Source organism: Trifolium pratense, linkage group LG1 (genome assembly GCF_020283565.1).
Source record: "Trifolium pratense cultivar HEN17-A07 linkage group LG1, ARS_RC_1.1, whole genome shotgun sequence".
In the NCBI taxonomy this organism is placed as follows: domain Eukaryota; kingdom Viridiplantae; phylum Streptophyta; class Magnoliopsida; order Fabales; family Fabaceae; genus Trifolium; species Trifolium pratense.
The window spans coordinates 16,184,542-16,200,440 of NC_060059.1; the positions used below are offsets into that span (position 1 = coordinate 16,184,542).

The window sequence follows — 15,899 nt, forward strand, 5'->3', positions numbered from 1 at the left end:
CAAAAGTTGAGCTCTCAGATTCAGTATTATGACAGAGTAGAAGTAGAATGTGAGTTTAACATGTCAAACATCAATCTAATTCTACAATAGGTTCGACAAGTTTGGCAAGTTAACAAAACAATTAATAGAAACCTGTAAATATAAATTGTACAAAAACGAAACATTCCTCGAAAATGAGAGTTTACATGAATCTACATAGAACTTGTTTCTTAATTGAAAATCATTTTGGTATCTAACTCCGGTTGATCTTCAAGTACTTAGGAAACATACAACTCACTAATGAAACAATATATGACATCTGACGTGCTTTTCACAAGACCAACATATCATGAACAACATTTATCCATTCCTCCATTTACTTTTTTTACATTTGTCACGGTCCTCGCATCTTCTCAACAATGTTCCTGCTCTTTTCTTCAAGATGCCGCCTTTTCTCTTCCAATTTCTCCCCCATCTTCTTCCGCAAATCAAGCATCCTTTCCTTTCTCCCCATTTTCTTTGGAAGTTCATCTTCAGGATCAAAGGTATGATTTTGTTTCTCCATCACCACCATACTTCCATGTTGTGAGAGGAACTCGGAATTATTTTCCATCTTGTTTTCACTAGTTTCAAGTTGATTGTCATCCTGTAATGAAGGTTCTTTCAAACCCCTAGTTTCTTGTGGTTTCTCATTCTCTAATAAAGGCGTTGTCAGTTCTTCCAAGTTGCTGCTGCTCTGTAGTGCTAGTGAATCAGAGGAACTAGTTGGTAGTGCTAAAGAATCTGATGATTTACTAGTTGGCTCTTGACTAAATTCAACTCTCTTCGGTTTTTGTTGTTTGTTCGTTGGACCATTACTTGACGTGCTTGTACTACTAGCTTTCGACCTAGCTTTCGCTCCACCGGAAGATTGATTATTGGTATTAATTGAAGTGGAAGTCTCATTCCCAAATTCTTGGTTAACCCATATGAATGGCGCAACATTTGCAGGAACCCAATCATCCTTTTCTGCTAACATCCATGGGATGCATATGTTTTCACAATTTGGGAGTACTAAATTTTCCAACATTGCTTTCTGCAGTAGCAAAGTTAAATTAGTTTACAACTAAAAGCAGCTTTTATCCTTCCTAAAGAGAAATGAAGTTGAAACTCATTTCTTTCTTAGTCAACTGAAGTGTACCCACGATCAAGGATGTATACAATATTGTCAAATACATGTAACTATTTTATTTATTTATACATAAACATAGACATGTCAACAAAAGAAGGCCTTTCTTAAAGAGATTACAATGAAATATGGATATTAATAAAGCCTGATTTATATGGTCACAGACTTTTTTTTAAACAAAAGGGTTAGACATTTATAATGAGAGAGCATTTTGGCGATTAAAGAAAGCAAAAACGAACTGACAGAAGGAGGACATAAGATAGAGATTTATCCTCTTATTAGTAATTACTAATTCTGATGGTGTGTAAAATATTTCTAAATTATTTTTCTTTTAAAAAAAGAATGAGAAAACATTTGAAACTTGAAGACCCTACTAAAAACGCTGCAGGAGAGAGCAGTTTTTAACTCAAACTGTTAAAATTATAAATCAAATGGAAAGAGAGCTACCATACCTTTAGCCTATTAACTACTAATGAAGTGAAGTACCCACTAGTTATCTTACGTTCTCCAACAGAAGACTCCAAGTTGAAATCTATGTCTGGCATTGATGTGAAACCATACCACAGTTGATCAGAGGGAGGCGGTTTTATATGCAAACGCAATGTCCCTTTTAGGAAACCTACTCTTATTGCAAAAGAGAGAGGAACCTGTGAGAATAAAACAAGGTTAGCTGTTTATAAACTGGTAGCTAAATATAAAAATAAAATATCTGCATGTAAATGAATGAAAAAATGATCAACGACAACATTTGCAATATTTTGGACCTTCCCATTTGCTTTGTATATAGTTAAAAATCCAAAATGAGGTAAATCATTGCATATGCAGAACATAAAAATGTACAAGTGAAGATAACATGCAGAACTAGTGTCAATATTCATAGATGCATATTAATCAGATGAGTCATCAAAAAATGCACATATTTATGCCAAAACTTATGGATTTAATTTATATAACTAACAGTGTAAACTTATTTTACACATCAAATCATGACACGTAGACATTTGAGGCTATACTTTAGGAACAAACCTATAAAAGTGGCACTATGATATGATTTCATTGGTTGAGTGTGTAAAAACAAATTACACTGTCAGTGCATGGCAATTAATCTCAAAACTTATCAAGAACAAAAGTCAAGTTTAATCTCGTTGTTGATTCAGAGTCTCACATTGAATAGAATTAAGTGGTAAGCAACCCCCGCCTTACAAGTCAGTTTTGTGGAGTTGAGTTAGGATCACCAAATTCTAAGATGGTATAGTGATAATCTATTCAAAAAATCTTAGATCCGTTGGGCCGCCGAAGTCACACTCTAGATGTCCAGTTCTGGGTGTGAGGGGAGGGAGTGCGTTGAGAGTCCCACAATGGGAGGTTGACTTTTCATGGGATATATTTGTATGAAAAAGTTTTGCATAAGGGTGTAAGTGTCTGGAAAACATTTACAAAGAGGAGGTATCAATACGATGAAAAGTTACTATACGGGAATTCAGTATATTTTCCAACATTGGAATGGCTTTGGGTTAGTTAGTGTGATTTACTAAGGTATGGCACACATAAAATGATAGAGAGGGAGAAACCCATTTGATACAACCACACAACATGACTAAAACAGAAGTCTAATAATAATGAAATAAAAGGGACTGCAAAAAGTGTCGTGGGAAGAAGCAATGAACGAAATAATGGAGAGTAGTAGAGGGCACCTGTGAAACTTGTTTGGCAACAGAATTTATAATTGATTTCCATCGTGGCCCATCATTTGAGGAAGGCATGCTGCTCTTAGTGCTCTTTGATGCATCTGCTTTAGGGAAAAACAAAATAAACATAATTCCATCAATCTAAATACTCTATATCATACTATCTAGATATGAAAACTATTCATTATCTCCCCTTCACGTTTATAGTAAGCCTAGTTTATAAAACGTGGAAATTACAGTAAAAAATGGATGTAGGACCAAATTGAAGAAAAAGGAGCATAAATAATTGGGTTTGAGAAAACTCAGAAAAAGTTCGTAAATGTTGGAATCGTTACAACTCACAAAGAAATTGGATAAATAATTGGGTTTTTTGGGATTCATTTACCAACCATTTTTCCAATCACCATCTTCCTTTTTCTCTTGACAATCATTCTCTCTTTCTTCGAGTTTCAATTGCTTTCCTAAATATTCAAAACCTTCAAGAAGATCTGACGGGACAGCAACGTTGCTAGGCTCCGAATTTGAGTCCTCTGTCCCCGCATGGAGCTCAAGTTCACGAACTTCAAGCCTCGTTTCAATCTCTAACAATGCTCCTCCCGAATATTCAATATCAACTTCTAAGGCCCAAACCTCACTCATTTCCATGGGAAGAACCCTCATTCCAACAATACAAGGTGGGACATTCCCAGTGTTGACGTCAGTACAAATGACCTCACCAATATAACTTGGAGTCCTCATACTGGACAGTGTTCTCTGTGGCAAAAAGAAACAAACAAACAAACAACCATCCATCATTTATCTGATAGAAAATGTAATGAAATATTTTTTTTTTAAGGTGGTAGTTCTCTGTAAAAACACTAGAGATCGATATTTATCTCATGACAGCCATAATAAAATGCAGTCTGCTGCAATGCAAAGATAAGGAAGGGAAAATATAGCGTGTCTTAAAAAAATCAACGCCAGTTCAAACAATTATTGGAATCAATTCTTTCTCTATTCACTACATTCAAGAATGACAATGTGATCGCTTCCTTTTTTATCTGGTTAATATAATGAGATTTTAAATCTACCCTATCAGTTAAATTTACAAAACCACTCCATAGAGACATTTAGCAGGATAGAACCCTCTATATTGAGTTTTTAGCTTAACAGAGCCCATCTTGTACCTATAAACACGAGTTTTTGGAGCTATTAGGAATGCAAAAGGTTATAGAAAGATATAATAGCTTGTAATCTTGCATCATGTTTTCAGCGTGAAATTATCAATTCAAACTAATATTAGATAAATTGCTAGACTTTGATACCAAAATAAAATGACATGTACCTTCATAAACAAACATAATGAAAACAGACTCATGCTAAAACATGTAAACATCAAATGGGAAAGGTTAAACCTGAATCCTTTCTTGCATTGATCTCTTCAACTGCAAACTGCCTTTGACATCAAAAAAGAGTCGGGAAATCAATAAATTCCAACATAATGTTCCCTCGTCAGTACCAAACTTCTTTTCAACATCCCCATTGGAACTGACAGAGTGAAGATTCTGGCTTCCCGAATGCGATAACTTTGAAGCAGTTTCCGAAAAGGCAGAGGCCAAAACTGCATCTTGACTAGCAGAAAGGTTCTCAGTGTTCTTTTTTCCTTCCTGGACTGACGATAAAGTCCAAGTAGATTTATTTTCTAAACCAACACGGGAAGTTTTTTTAGCAATCTTTTTCAAAAACTGACGAACTTTTGAGGATGGATCATCAGGCTTGATAACCCTTTCTACTGCCTCAATTGCCCCAACACTTAATCCTACTGATGGTTTCATAAAACAATGATGAACAGAATTTAAGGATGTCAAGTAACTCTGAAAATCTTCATGCACCTGGTTGAACCATTTGGTTTTTTCTTTTTCATCGCATGAAGCCATATAGAGAGCCTTACACCATGCTTCTTTCTCCCACGAAGTTTCAAGATACAAATATAGAGTTTTGCTTCCATTGTATATTACTGAGGTCTTGCTTTCAACTTTGATCGGGAACTTTTTTGCCCTGTAAGATTTGTCCCAAATTTGTAACAGAAAGACATAAAAAGATTCATCACTAATCAAAAAATAACTTGAAGACTCAATTTCCTTAATAAATGACCAGTAGTTCAAACAAAATTCAAGGTCGTGTTTAATTTCGGAAAACATTTTCAATTTTCATTGTTTATTTTGAAAGTGTAAGAGCAGCTTTCTTCTTAGTTCTTACTGCCACAAATCCACCATATGCTCATTTTTCATTTTCATCACCATATGCAGATTGAGTTAGAGTGACATTTCCAGAAATGGTGAAAAGGACTTTTTAACATTTTCAGAAATATCGAATTTGTATTCACAATTGAGAACATGAAATGGAGAAAGTAAACAAAGCCTAATATTTCCAATATCATTTTAGTTATGATATCGTAGCTATCAAAAGCTACTTTTTGTTAAGATATGCAAGGCACAGAAATGAGATTTATTTTCTGTGTCAAATTAAAAACCAGGGAAGTTTGCAAATTATTTTACATTTTCAAGCATTGAGTCACATGTTGGATCAAAATACATTCACTAGGACAACCTTCCCTTTCAAAGGAACAGAAGAGAAGTTAAATAAGAGGAACTAAATCTCTAGGCACTATGGTAATTCTTGATACTTATTAGATGATTTTGTCACTTCTTTTTCTCTATTACTAAAAAGCTGTACTCATGTGCAGTGCTTAAGAGTAAAAAGAGGGTCACAACTCACAAGTCACTCGAGTGTTTTCCTTGGCAGTGAGATGAGATGACATTACCATTTTTTCGAAGAAAGGATTGATGCTGACACAGCTTGAACTGTACAGCCCTTGAGTTCAATTGTTGAATTCAACTGCAGACCATCAGGTTCTCTTAGAATAAGTGATTGATCCTTGATTTTTCCATACATTTTAATAGGGGAAACCACCAAGAGCTCATCTTTTCTTCTTGGCTCCTTTGAAATTTTTCGTGATTCTAGAACCCAAACCACTCCCTGAAAGACAAAGCTATAGAGTTTAATAATAATTCATAAAAAGTACTTTGGTAATCAAATAGATAATTCAGGGTATGTTTGGTTCCATTTTAGAGGTGTCAAAATTGATTCTAGAGGTGCAAGAATTAATTTTGCATCCATTATTGACTATACTTGAAGCTAGGGTTTGGATTTTTTGACTTCGAAAGTGAATTTTACTCTTATATTCGTTGTTTAGCTCAGTTTTACGGATACCTATGCAAAGATAAACCACTTTTACAAAAATCTATCCAAATATGCATCACTTTACATTCAACTCACTTGTACTCGGAATTAATTTTACAAAGAATAAAATAAACCATCAATTTGGTCTCCGAACTATCAATGTCTCTCCAATTTGGTCCCTAAACTAGAGAAATATACAAAGTAGTCCTTAAACTAATTTTAATCTATCAAGACAATCCCCGAACTATATCATTCTCTCTCATGTCTTTAAAGTCCCTACGAGACTAAATTGATGAATTAATAATAGTTTAGGGAGTATTTAGTATATTTCTATAGTTCAGGGACCGAATTGGATAAAAATTGATAGTTACGCGAAGCCTATGTTTGGTATCATGGTGGGTATGCCAGAATCACGATGATCCACCATGATTTTGAAGAAGCTACACTCCAAACATACACTAAACTAAATCGATGATTTATTCATTCTACAAAATCAATTGTTGCCACCACAGAACCAATCACACACACACACTCACTTAATAACATAACATAATAAAGAAATCCAAGAACACAAGTGAAAAAAAGGGGGAAAAAGAATGGACCTGTTTGTGAAACGCGAAATGCAGAGATTGTTGATGATCAAGTTGGTTTGAAGAAGAATCGAGTTGAATTTGAGAAGAAGAGGGTTTGTTACTGTGGCGTAACCGTTTGATGATCCATAACAGTACAACAGCTTGAACAGCAAGAACAGCAACCGCACCGAAACTGAATCCGAGAAGAATTAAACCGAAAAACGAAGGCATTTTGAAATTTGAATTTAGAGAGAATCAATGAAAGTTGGTTAGTAGTGAAATGAAGGAGTAATGATTGATAGTTAGAAGTGAAAAGTGAGAAAAGAGATTGTGTGGAAAACGGTCCTAACACGGAATGAAAGAGGAAGCAAGCGCGTTGATACATTACACTACAGTAAATAAAAAATTAAAGAAATAATTAAAGAAATGATTTTTTTTTTTTGACAAAAATTAAAGAAATGATAAAATGTGTTTTTTTCCATATTAGCGAATTTTGGTTTTTTTTTTTAGGTAAGTGAATTTGGGTTTTTAAGTACGTTTGGCCCAGCTTTTTTTAGAGTTGATGCAAACAGTTTATGCAATTTTATATATTATTATAAATTTGTCAATGTAGTTTATGATAAAATAGCTTATAAAAATACAATTTTCACTAGTGTGAACTTATAAAATAGCATAAAACCTAATTTATATTGCATAAGCTCTAAAAAAAGTTGAGCCAAACAGATCCTTAATCTATGTAAAAAAAAAAAACTTTCATTTTGGTATTTTACTTCTATATTTTTAAATACTTTGATTTTAGTCTTTAATGCGATCATGTGATATAAAAATACTGACACGACCAGAATATGCCAGGCTACTACTATATGTTTATAGAGTGCTAACTTGGCAAAATACAAGGATGGAAACGAAAATTCGCTCAAATTACAGGGATAAATTTAAAATTCATAAATGTGAAAATTCATTCTCTAATTCTTTATTTTCTATTTTGCCACCACCGCCATTGGAGAACTCTTCTCACATTCTTCAAACTACGAATCCCATAAATTCTTCATTTTCTTGTAAGATATTTAATCTTAAGATTCTTATTTCAATTCTAAAACATATTTCATCGTAATTTATAAATTTTGTATTGTATGAGTTACATATTTAGTGTTTAAAAAACAACATTCTCTCCTTTTGTCACTTCTCAATTCTCATCATCCGTTATATTATGGTATCCTAATTTCTTATATTATTCCACGACACAAACTCCGATTTTTATGATAAAATGGGAAAGAGAATTCAAATTTATCATAAAACAAAAAATTTGAAGAGATTATAAGATTTTTTAAAAATAACACTATAATTTATTTATTTTTAAAATAAATTGTCTTTTTGAAGAGAACATTTTTTTTTTCGTTGAAGAATTTATGGGTATTTCAGGTTAAAGAAATTGAGAAGAGCTTTTTAATGGTGGTGGTGGAATGGTAGAAGATGATGAATTGGAGAATGAGTTTTTGTGTAGCATGATCACATTAAGGACTAAAATTGAAGTCCTTTGAAATTACTGGGGCAAAATTGAAGAATTATTTATATAGGGATTAAAACTCAAATTCGCTAACTTTATAGAGACCAAAAACTCATTTTACACTTAAAAGAAAATGCTAACTTTTATTTTTTTATAATAAAGAAAATGCTAACTAGTGATCCGACACTAGTAAACTCAATATAATAAAGTGTTTTTCTATCATGTGCAAATTACTTTCGATGTTTGTAAAATATAAAATAAATTGTTTTCGAGATTTCGATCATGTGCAAATTACTTGTTTTTTTGTATATTTAACTACTAGTACTCACTAGTTAATATGACCCAATATCTAATAAATTTTACTCATATTAATTCTTTTAAAAATATGTCGGAGACTAAATTTAATGATAAATAAATAAAAGGTTTAAATGCAGATTTAATATAGTCGGAAACCTTTTTCTAACAAATAATGAAGGAGCTGTGGAAAAGAAAAAGCATGTAATAAAGACAATGAGATTTTGAAACTAGATAAATAATTTTTAGACACAAATTTTGACAACCACCATAGCCAATATTCGCACTCAGTGATCTATAGGCTCATATGTGATATAAAAAATTATGTGTTCAAAACAATACAGTTGTTTGAATTACATTTTAAGGTTAAATATATTTTTGGTTCTTATAGTTTTTCAGAATTTTCGTTTTAATTCCTGAAGATTTTTTTTCATACTTTTTAGTCCCTGAAGTTTCAGTCCCTACTTTTCATTCAACTCGTGCATATCATTCGAAATTTTAATTATTTTTTCAGCGCTCGTGTTTAGTACATTATATGAATCTCTCTTACAAAAGTTTAAATTTTTTAACAAGAGATGAATTAAATATGAATTTTTTAGTTTTTTACACATAAAAATTCATAAATAATTTATCTTATGTTAAAAAAAATCTAAATTTTTATCGAAAATGTTCTTATAATATTATAAACATGAATATAAAAAATCATTCAAAAATGTGAAAGTATACAATAGTTTAATTAAAAGTAGAGACTAAAAACCTTGACGAAAAAAACTTCAGGAACTAAGAAATGTGAAAAAAAATCTTCAAAGACTAAAACAAAAATTCTAAAAAACTATAATACCAAAAACATATTTAACCCTACATTCTACTTAAATTCTCACCAGCATCAGTATATGTACACCAAATGTCTCTGGTGACATTATGTTTTATGAAGAGGCTATTTATTTTCATGCACATTTGTGCTGCAACTGCAATTATTCCTTGTAGTATCTCAATCATGAATCTAGTTTTGGGATCATAAGTTTTAGTGGGCCAACTCATGACACCTAAAATTTATCAATACACATAAAAACCTCATAATAGACAACTCAAATTTAGCCTTGAGGTTACCTCAATTGGTAAGAAGTAAGAACATTGCATTGAACGGCAGGGGTTAAAGTTCGAATCCAGATACTCCATTTATTTATCTTAAAGATGAAACTTCTAACTACTAGACTACGACAGAAAAAAAAAAAAAGACAGCTCAAATTTATGTCCTAAAAACTCTTCTTCCAAGTGGAGGCTAACATATTTCACTCCAATGCAATATCAAATTTATATAGTTCTTAATCTTCTTAGAACTTAAGGACAAAACATTGGAATGCTCTTAGAGCACATAAACCATTTTGAATCATGGGAGCAAGAGGAGAATATACAAAACACAAAAACAATCATTTAAATAAATAAACTGTACAAAAGTTATTATAGTTTAGTCACCTCCAAGCTGCTATCACCCATCCAAGAAACTAGTCCCAACAAGGCAACTAGGTTGATGAGCTGAGGGACATCCAAAGAGTACCAACTCTGAAAACTAACATAACTCACTAACATTTGTTTATCGAAAAGAAAAAAAATATAATTAAACCTATCTAGGAAACTAGCATAAACGAAAAATATGTTTTTTTTCAGAGGGATGCTCCTTCCTAAATAAACAAAACTTCACTCTGCTAGAGACTATGCATCCTTTGACATATAACCTCAGTGTTTCCAAAACTGCACCTATAGGAAAACTTGTTCTGGCGAAGTACCAAACTAAATAAGATGGCGGCGGTGAGTTAGTAAATAACAACCGAAACCAATTTACAAAGGAGTTCGGAGGGTGAAATAGTTGAAGTCATGGTGGTGAACGTTGAGTTGCTTCAACCACGAGTCTGCGGCACTGTACATGTCTAACATCCTTTCATTACCAGATTCTGAAGAGCTTGACCAAAAAGGTTTCTGCATTTTGTAACTAGCCATCCCAAAAGGCGACAGAGACATAACACCACTCTTGTTTGCCTTGCTTTTCTTTCCCACGCCTTCCCATTCCTCATAACAACTTATGTCTTTCCCTATGTCAATATCATCATACTTGTTTTTACAATCTGCAAAATAAGAACTCGAGTAATAATGTGTTAGGCAAGTAAAGAAACAAAAATGTTGAAAAATAAACAAATTAGTTTGAAACAAAGGAAATGAATGATAATATGAATGTATATTTCATCTCAACGCAAAACTCTAAATGATTTCATATGTTCGTCTGATTATCATTGATTGGAAAAAGACAAAATCGTCAAGATACCTTGGAAAGATGATGACAGTGTATGGTAAGTGAGAAAGCATGCCGAGAGCTCCTTTTCACTTGGCTGATGATTTGGTATGCAATAAATAGGGTACCTATATCCAAAGATTTGTGATAAACATTACTATATTGAAAAATTTGCGACAACTCAGAAAACTATTACGCTCTGAACTACAACTACTATATGTGCAATGCAACCACTTCAAGTTGAACTTCATCTTCAAGAACAAGAAGATTTCATGGTAACACCGAACAATTTATTCTGCTCACCATGCAACAGCCATCCAACTTGCCGGAGAAACATCCACACATTTCAATGTGATCAATGCTGGATGACTTTTAGCTAGCTCGGTTATCTGAGACAAGAAAAATCAGGAGATGGTCGTCGTGTGAGAGAGAATATAAAATACATTCCTTTTTGTGTCACCTCAGAAAAGTTGTGTGAATACTACGTAGCAGTTAAAGTCTACCTTCTCAGCGAATGGAACCCTCGACGAAGGTGGTGAAGTCTCGGTGTACTGTAAGTAAAGATATCCAAGCATATCCCTGGTTGGCCACGAACCCATTTGGTCGGAGCTTGAATCCAAGGAATTAGCATCCCATGCCTTACTAGAATTGTTACTTACCGATCTAGATAGGTTATCACTTGATCCACTATCATCTTCACTCCATGAATCAAATTCAAATTCAGCTGCATCAATATCCTCTTTCCTATTCCTTGAATCGAATAAAAAGACGGCTCACTCAACTCAACCATTTTATTGACACATTTGGTAATAACTAATAAGCATGCAGTAATGTTTTCGGCTTACCTGGAAGCTGCAACAGACTTATTGGTGTAGATTTGGATGGAAGATAGATACGGAACATAATACTGCGTCAAAGCATCACCATTTCCCAACAGTATAGGTGTACCAGCACCCATTGCACTCCATCTTTCATAGCAACCCCAAAGATCTTTCAATGCAAAGCATTCAACAGGGTCCTTACCAAGAGGTAGCCATTGGCTATTTAGCTCATGAGAACAACTCTGCAAAATTACGTCACACAATGAAACAAATCAACCAACCGGTACCATTGACAAAGCAATAATCAATGTTTATTGAACTTTGAAAACGACAACGTAGATAGAAAGAAATTTTTTACAAAAGCGACAACTAAAGTTATGAAGGGAGTATAATTTATTTTTGTTTGCTATAGATTATGTAACATCTCAGACTGCTTTTAAGTATTATCGACTAATCTCACAAACCAACACACATCTTTTCAGCGTGATTTGTCCTCACTCGCATACTTTCTTGAAACTTAGGCATCGCAGAGATAATCATATTTGAGACACTAATATTAAATGTGGACACCACTCCCAACCAGGATTTGAACTTTGATTTGCTACATTGTGGGAATCCGGCTCTTTCCACTAGACACCACCCTCATTGGTGAAGGGACTATCATTTACTATAACTTATTACTATAAGTGTAAGTTACTAGTCCTTACCAAGTTCAATAATTAAAACTAGTAAAAATAGAAAACTATACCCACATTAGCGACCAATTTTCAATCACCATCACACATGGGGCATGGTGAAGAAGTCATGAGGGGCATGGCATGGTGAAGAAGTCATGTGAATCACGTGGTCTCAATTTCTATTGAAATTTTAATTTAACTCAGAAGCTTATCTTTCCAGCTAGGAGGCCTTTTGTCACAAAACCAAAAGAAGAAAATTCAACAAACCAATGGTCTTTTGTCTTTAAATAAATCACAAACTTCAACACATAATCAATTTGTTGAAGTTTGTTACTCCAACATTTAATTAAACCCCCTAGATTCTTCAAAAGTAGTAAAAAAATATTTAACATAAAAAGAACTATAGTAGTAGACTAGTAGTACCTTATTCCATTTTTATTTTATATTCACACCAATTACTAAAACCGATAAGATCAACCCTTTTAAAATTTACATGAAAAGAAAGGCAACTAATAAAAAAAGGTTTAAGAAACTTGAACACAAATCATGTGCCATTTATTTAATTTAATATTTGTTTATTAAAACATAAAAGTGAATAAACAATGAGTAGAACCGTACACGGTTCGATCCTCCAAAGGGGCCGGAAACACTTGATATCAGAACTGACCCCCAAACCAGATTAAACGGTACCGGACCGGTTACTGGTGGTGAAAACAAAAAAAATTGTACTTAGGACCAAAATTATATAACCGAGTAAAAATATACTCCCTCTGTGGTTATAGTAAAATTAAAATATAAATAAAAATTACATTTTAAATTAAGGGTCTTGTTAACATGTGCCCTAAGGGCACATGTTAAGATATACCAAAATAGAAATTCAACATTTAATGATACAAGAAATTTAATGCTTCAAAAATTAAAATGCACAAATTAGCATTTAATAATTTCTATTTTTACTTCCTTAACATGTGCCTTAAGGGCACAAGTTAACATTCTCCTTAAATTAATTGCATAATTAATCTATCAGTAATTGATAAGATAAAAAATCTGAATGGCATCAAGGAATATTCCTTAATTACCAATGGTCCTTTGACTCCATCCCTTCATTATTTCGTTTTATTGCGTTTTCATTCTTGTGCGCAAAAGTCTCAAAGTGACGACCCTTTGACGCACATACAACAAAGTCTTATGTTACGGATAATCATGTACACGAAATATAATACAAATAATTAAATTAAATTAATTCAAAATTCAAAAACATGATTTATTTTTTCTAAAGAAAGAAAAAAAATCATAATCTGCGATTCTTCATCAAATTGTACCGACATTATAGGACTATTTCAGATTCTCGTACAGAGAATTAAAATCATACATTATCCAAAAAAGATCAAAAATTGATACGATTAAATTAAAAAAATAAAATAAAAATAAAGAAAATACCTGAAGATCAAGATTGTGAGAAGGAACATCTGGAGTAACACTAAGAACAAAACGATCCACATTTGAGAGAAAACTTCCGCAACATGAAGATGAAGCCATAATTTTCCCGAGAAAGTGATGGAAAATACTAGAAACACCCCCACTATCAACAACACCTTCAAGTTTTCATCTTCTTTTTTTTTTTCAAATGGAAACGGATAAGTCAATTTTTGTATTAATTGTTTACACAATGTCAAAACAAAAAAAAATTAAAATTAAAAAAATCAGCAGTTTCAGTTTGAAGTTTGAAGAGAGAGAGATTACCTAAACATTTCAGAAATTAAAGTAAAGAAACAAGAAGAAGAAGAAGAATAAAAAAGAGGAAAAAAAGTGATCCGAAAAAGAAAAGAAATAAAAAGAATTAATGAAGTATAATTGAAAATCAAGTAAAAAAAAATATAAAGATAGAAAGAGTGTTAATTTGTGTTGCTTACTTTGATGTTGTTATGAGAAAAATGAATCAGTGAGTTGAGTTATAATGTGAAGTTTTTGATTTTTTGAGAGTGGTTTGGTTTGGTGTTGTTTGGTTAGAGTACGCTTCGCCGCGTGTGAAGGAGACAGTGTCAGTGATTGAGTGAGTTTGAGTCTCACTCACCTTTTAACCTATGTTTTCTTTTCTGTGTTTTTTTGGGCTTTTTTTCATTCATTAATGTTCAAGATTTTTAATTTGTTTTTGTGAAGATGGTGAATATTTATTATTTAATTTATTTGATTTTAGAGATTAAAAAACACGTGTACATTTTGGTTTCTTTTATTGCCTTAAAATAATATATTTATTGTCCTTTGTGATTTTTTGTACATGTAATGTAAAGTACTTATCAATCACCTGTCTTTTTCTCTAACAAAGTATAATAGTAAAGAATTGCAAATTGGTGGATTATTAAACCTTATTATTATTAGAAGATTCAAGTGGTTTATTAACATTCCATAAGATGTTCGGAAGAATCTGAAATTGATTCTTGATAAGAACGGTTCTTGGCTGATAGGTATTATCCGTTAACGTGTTATTATTATGTAAGTCGATAGAATAGAATCAGATGAATCAATCATATCACTCGGATTATATTTTAGGTATCTAGTGTAAGTTTAATGTTATAGTTAATATGACAGGATGTGGAAAAATCGAGTGGTGCATAATTCGGAGTATAATCGGCCTATTAATACTCCAAGTTAAGTTACTAATGTTGTCTTGGTGTATACTATGTCAAAGACAAATAAATCCAGAGGGTCATAGGGAGTCAGGGTTTAATGGTTCAATGGAAACAACCAGAGGAAGGGTAGATTTGAATAAATAATAATGGAGCTGCAAAGGAGCATGAGTGGATAGCAATTAGTGGTGGAGTTATTTGCGAAATATGGATGTATGGTTATCCTAGATACCTTGGTGAGTCAATCGCTTTCATTGCTGAATTTATGCGGAATATCTGATGGGTTATTTATAGCACGACAAAGAGGATGTCAACAGGTGAAACTTCAAATAGATTCTCAAGTTATGGTTATTTGCGGAACCAACTATGATGATAGACACAACATGTGTTCTCTGGTCTGTCGTATTCGAAACAAAATGCAAGAGGATTGGAGGGTTGGTCAAACATGTTAACCGTGACGCAAACAAAGTTGTTGATGGTTTGGCCTTTTTGGCATGTGATACTAGAGGTGTATGATCCGAAATATAATCGGCCTATCAATACTCAAAGTTATATTATGAATGTTGTCTTGGTGTATACTATGTGGCTTAGACAAAGAAATCCGAAGAATTGTTCTCTGGTCTGTCGTATTCGAAACAAAATGCAAGAGGATTGGAGGATTAGTCAAACATGTTAACCGTGACGCAAACAAAGTTGTTGATGGTTTGACCTTTTTGGCATGTGATACTAGAGGCGTATGATCCGAAATATAATCGGCCTATCAATACTCCAAGTTATATTATGAATGTTGTCTTGGTGTATACTATGTGGCTTAGACAAAGAAATTTGAAGAATTGTAGGGAGATTTGGTGTTTAATGGTTCATGGGAAACAACATAAGGAAGGGTATATACTATGTGCATAAATACCGGTTGATTGAGCTACAAAATAAACATGAGAGGATGACAGATAATGGTGGAGTTATTTGCGATATATGTGGATGTGTGGTTACTCTAGATACTTTGGCGAGTCAACTGCTTTTATTGCTGATTTTATGCTGAATATCTGATGGATTATTT

General features: G+C 32.9%; 2 protein-coding genes across 4 annotated transcripts; both read right to left on the bottom strand.

Moving 5' to 3' along the window:
* Nucleotides 1-139: 139 nt before the first annotated feature.
* Nucleotides 140-7,037, bottom strand: LOC123907954. 2 transcript variants are annotated; one of them, XM_045958443.1, is made up of 7 exons: nt 6,660-7,037; nt 5,639-5,853; nt 4,230-4,872; nt 3,225-3,588; nt 2,842-2,936; nt 1,600-1,794; nt 140-1,054 (listed from the first exon to the last, which is right to left on the bottom strand). In XM_045958443.1, exons 1-7 carry the CDS (start codon nt 6,858-6,860, stop codon nt 374-376), a joined length of 2,394 nt encoding a protein of 797 aa, XP_045814399.1. In that variant the 5' UTR covers nt 6,861-7,037; the 3' UTR covers nt 140-373. The 2 variants fall into 2 exon arrangements, with proteins under 2 accessions (XP_045814399.1, XP_045814392.1); XM_045958436.1 differs by having other exon boundaries at nt 2,842-2,939; nt 6,660-7,022.
* A 2,752-nt stretch (nt 7,038-9,789) lies between these two features.
* Nucleotides 9,790-14,363, bottom strand: LOC123907970. Of its 2 annotated transcripts, none has more exons than XM_045958456.1 (7): nt 14,129-14,363; nt 13,656-13,824; nt 11,563-11,780; nt 11,221-11,467; nt 11,021-11,106; nt 10,751-10,845; nt 9,790-10,553 (listed from the first exon to the last, which is right to left on the bottom strand). In XM_045958456.1, the coding sequence occupies exons 2-7, from the start codon at nt 13,752-13,754 to the stop codon at nt 10,270-10,272; spliced, it is 1,029 nt and encodes a 342-aa protein (XP_045814412.1). In that variant the 5' UTR covers nt 13,755-13,824; nt 14,129-14,363; the 3' UTR covers nt 9,790-10,269. The 2 variants fall into 2 exon arrangements, with proteins under 2 accessions (XP_045814412.1, XP_045814419.1); XM_045958463.1 differs by having other exon boundaries at nt 13,656-13,827.
* Nucleotides 14,364-15,899: the final 1,536 nt, after the last annotated feature.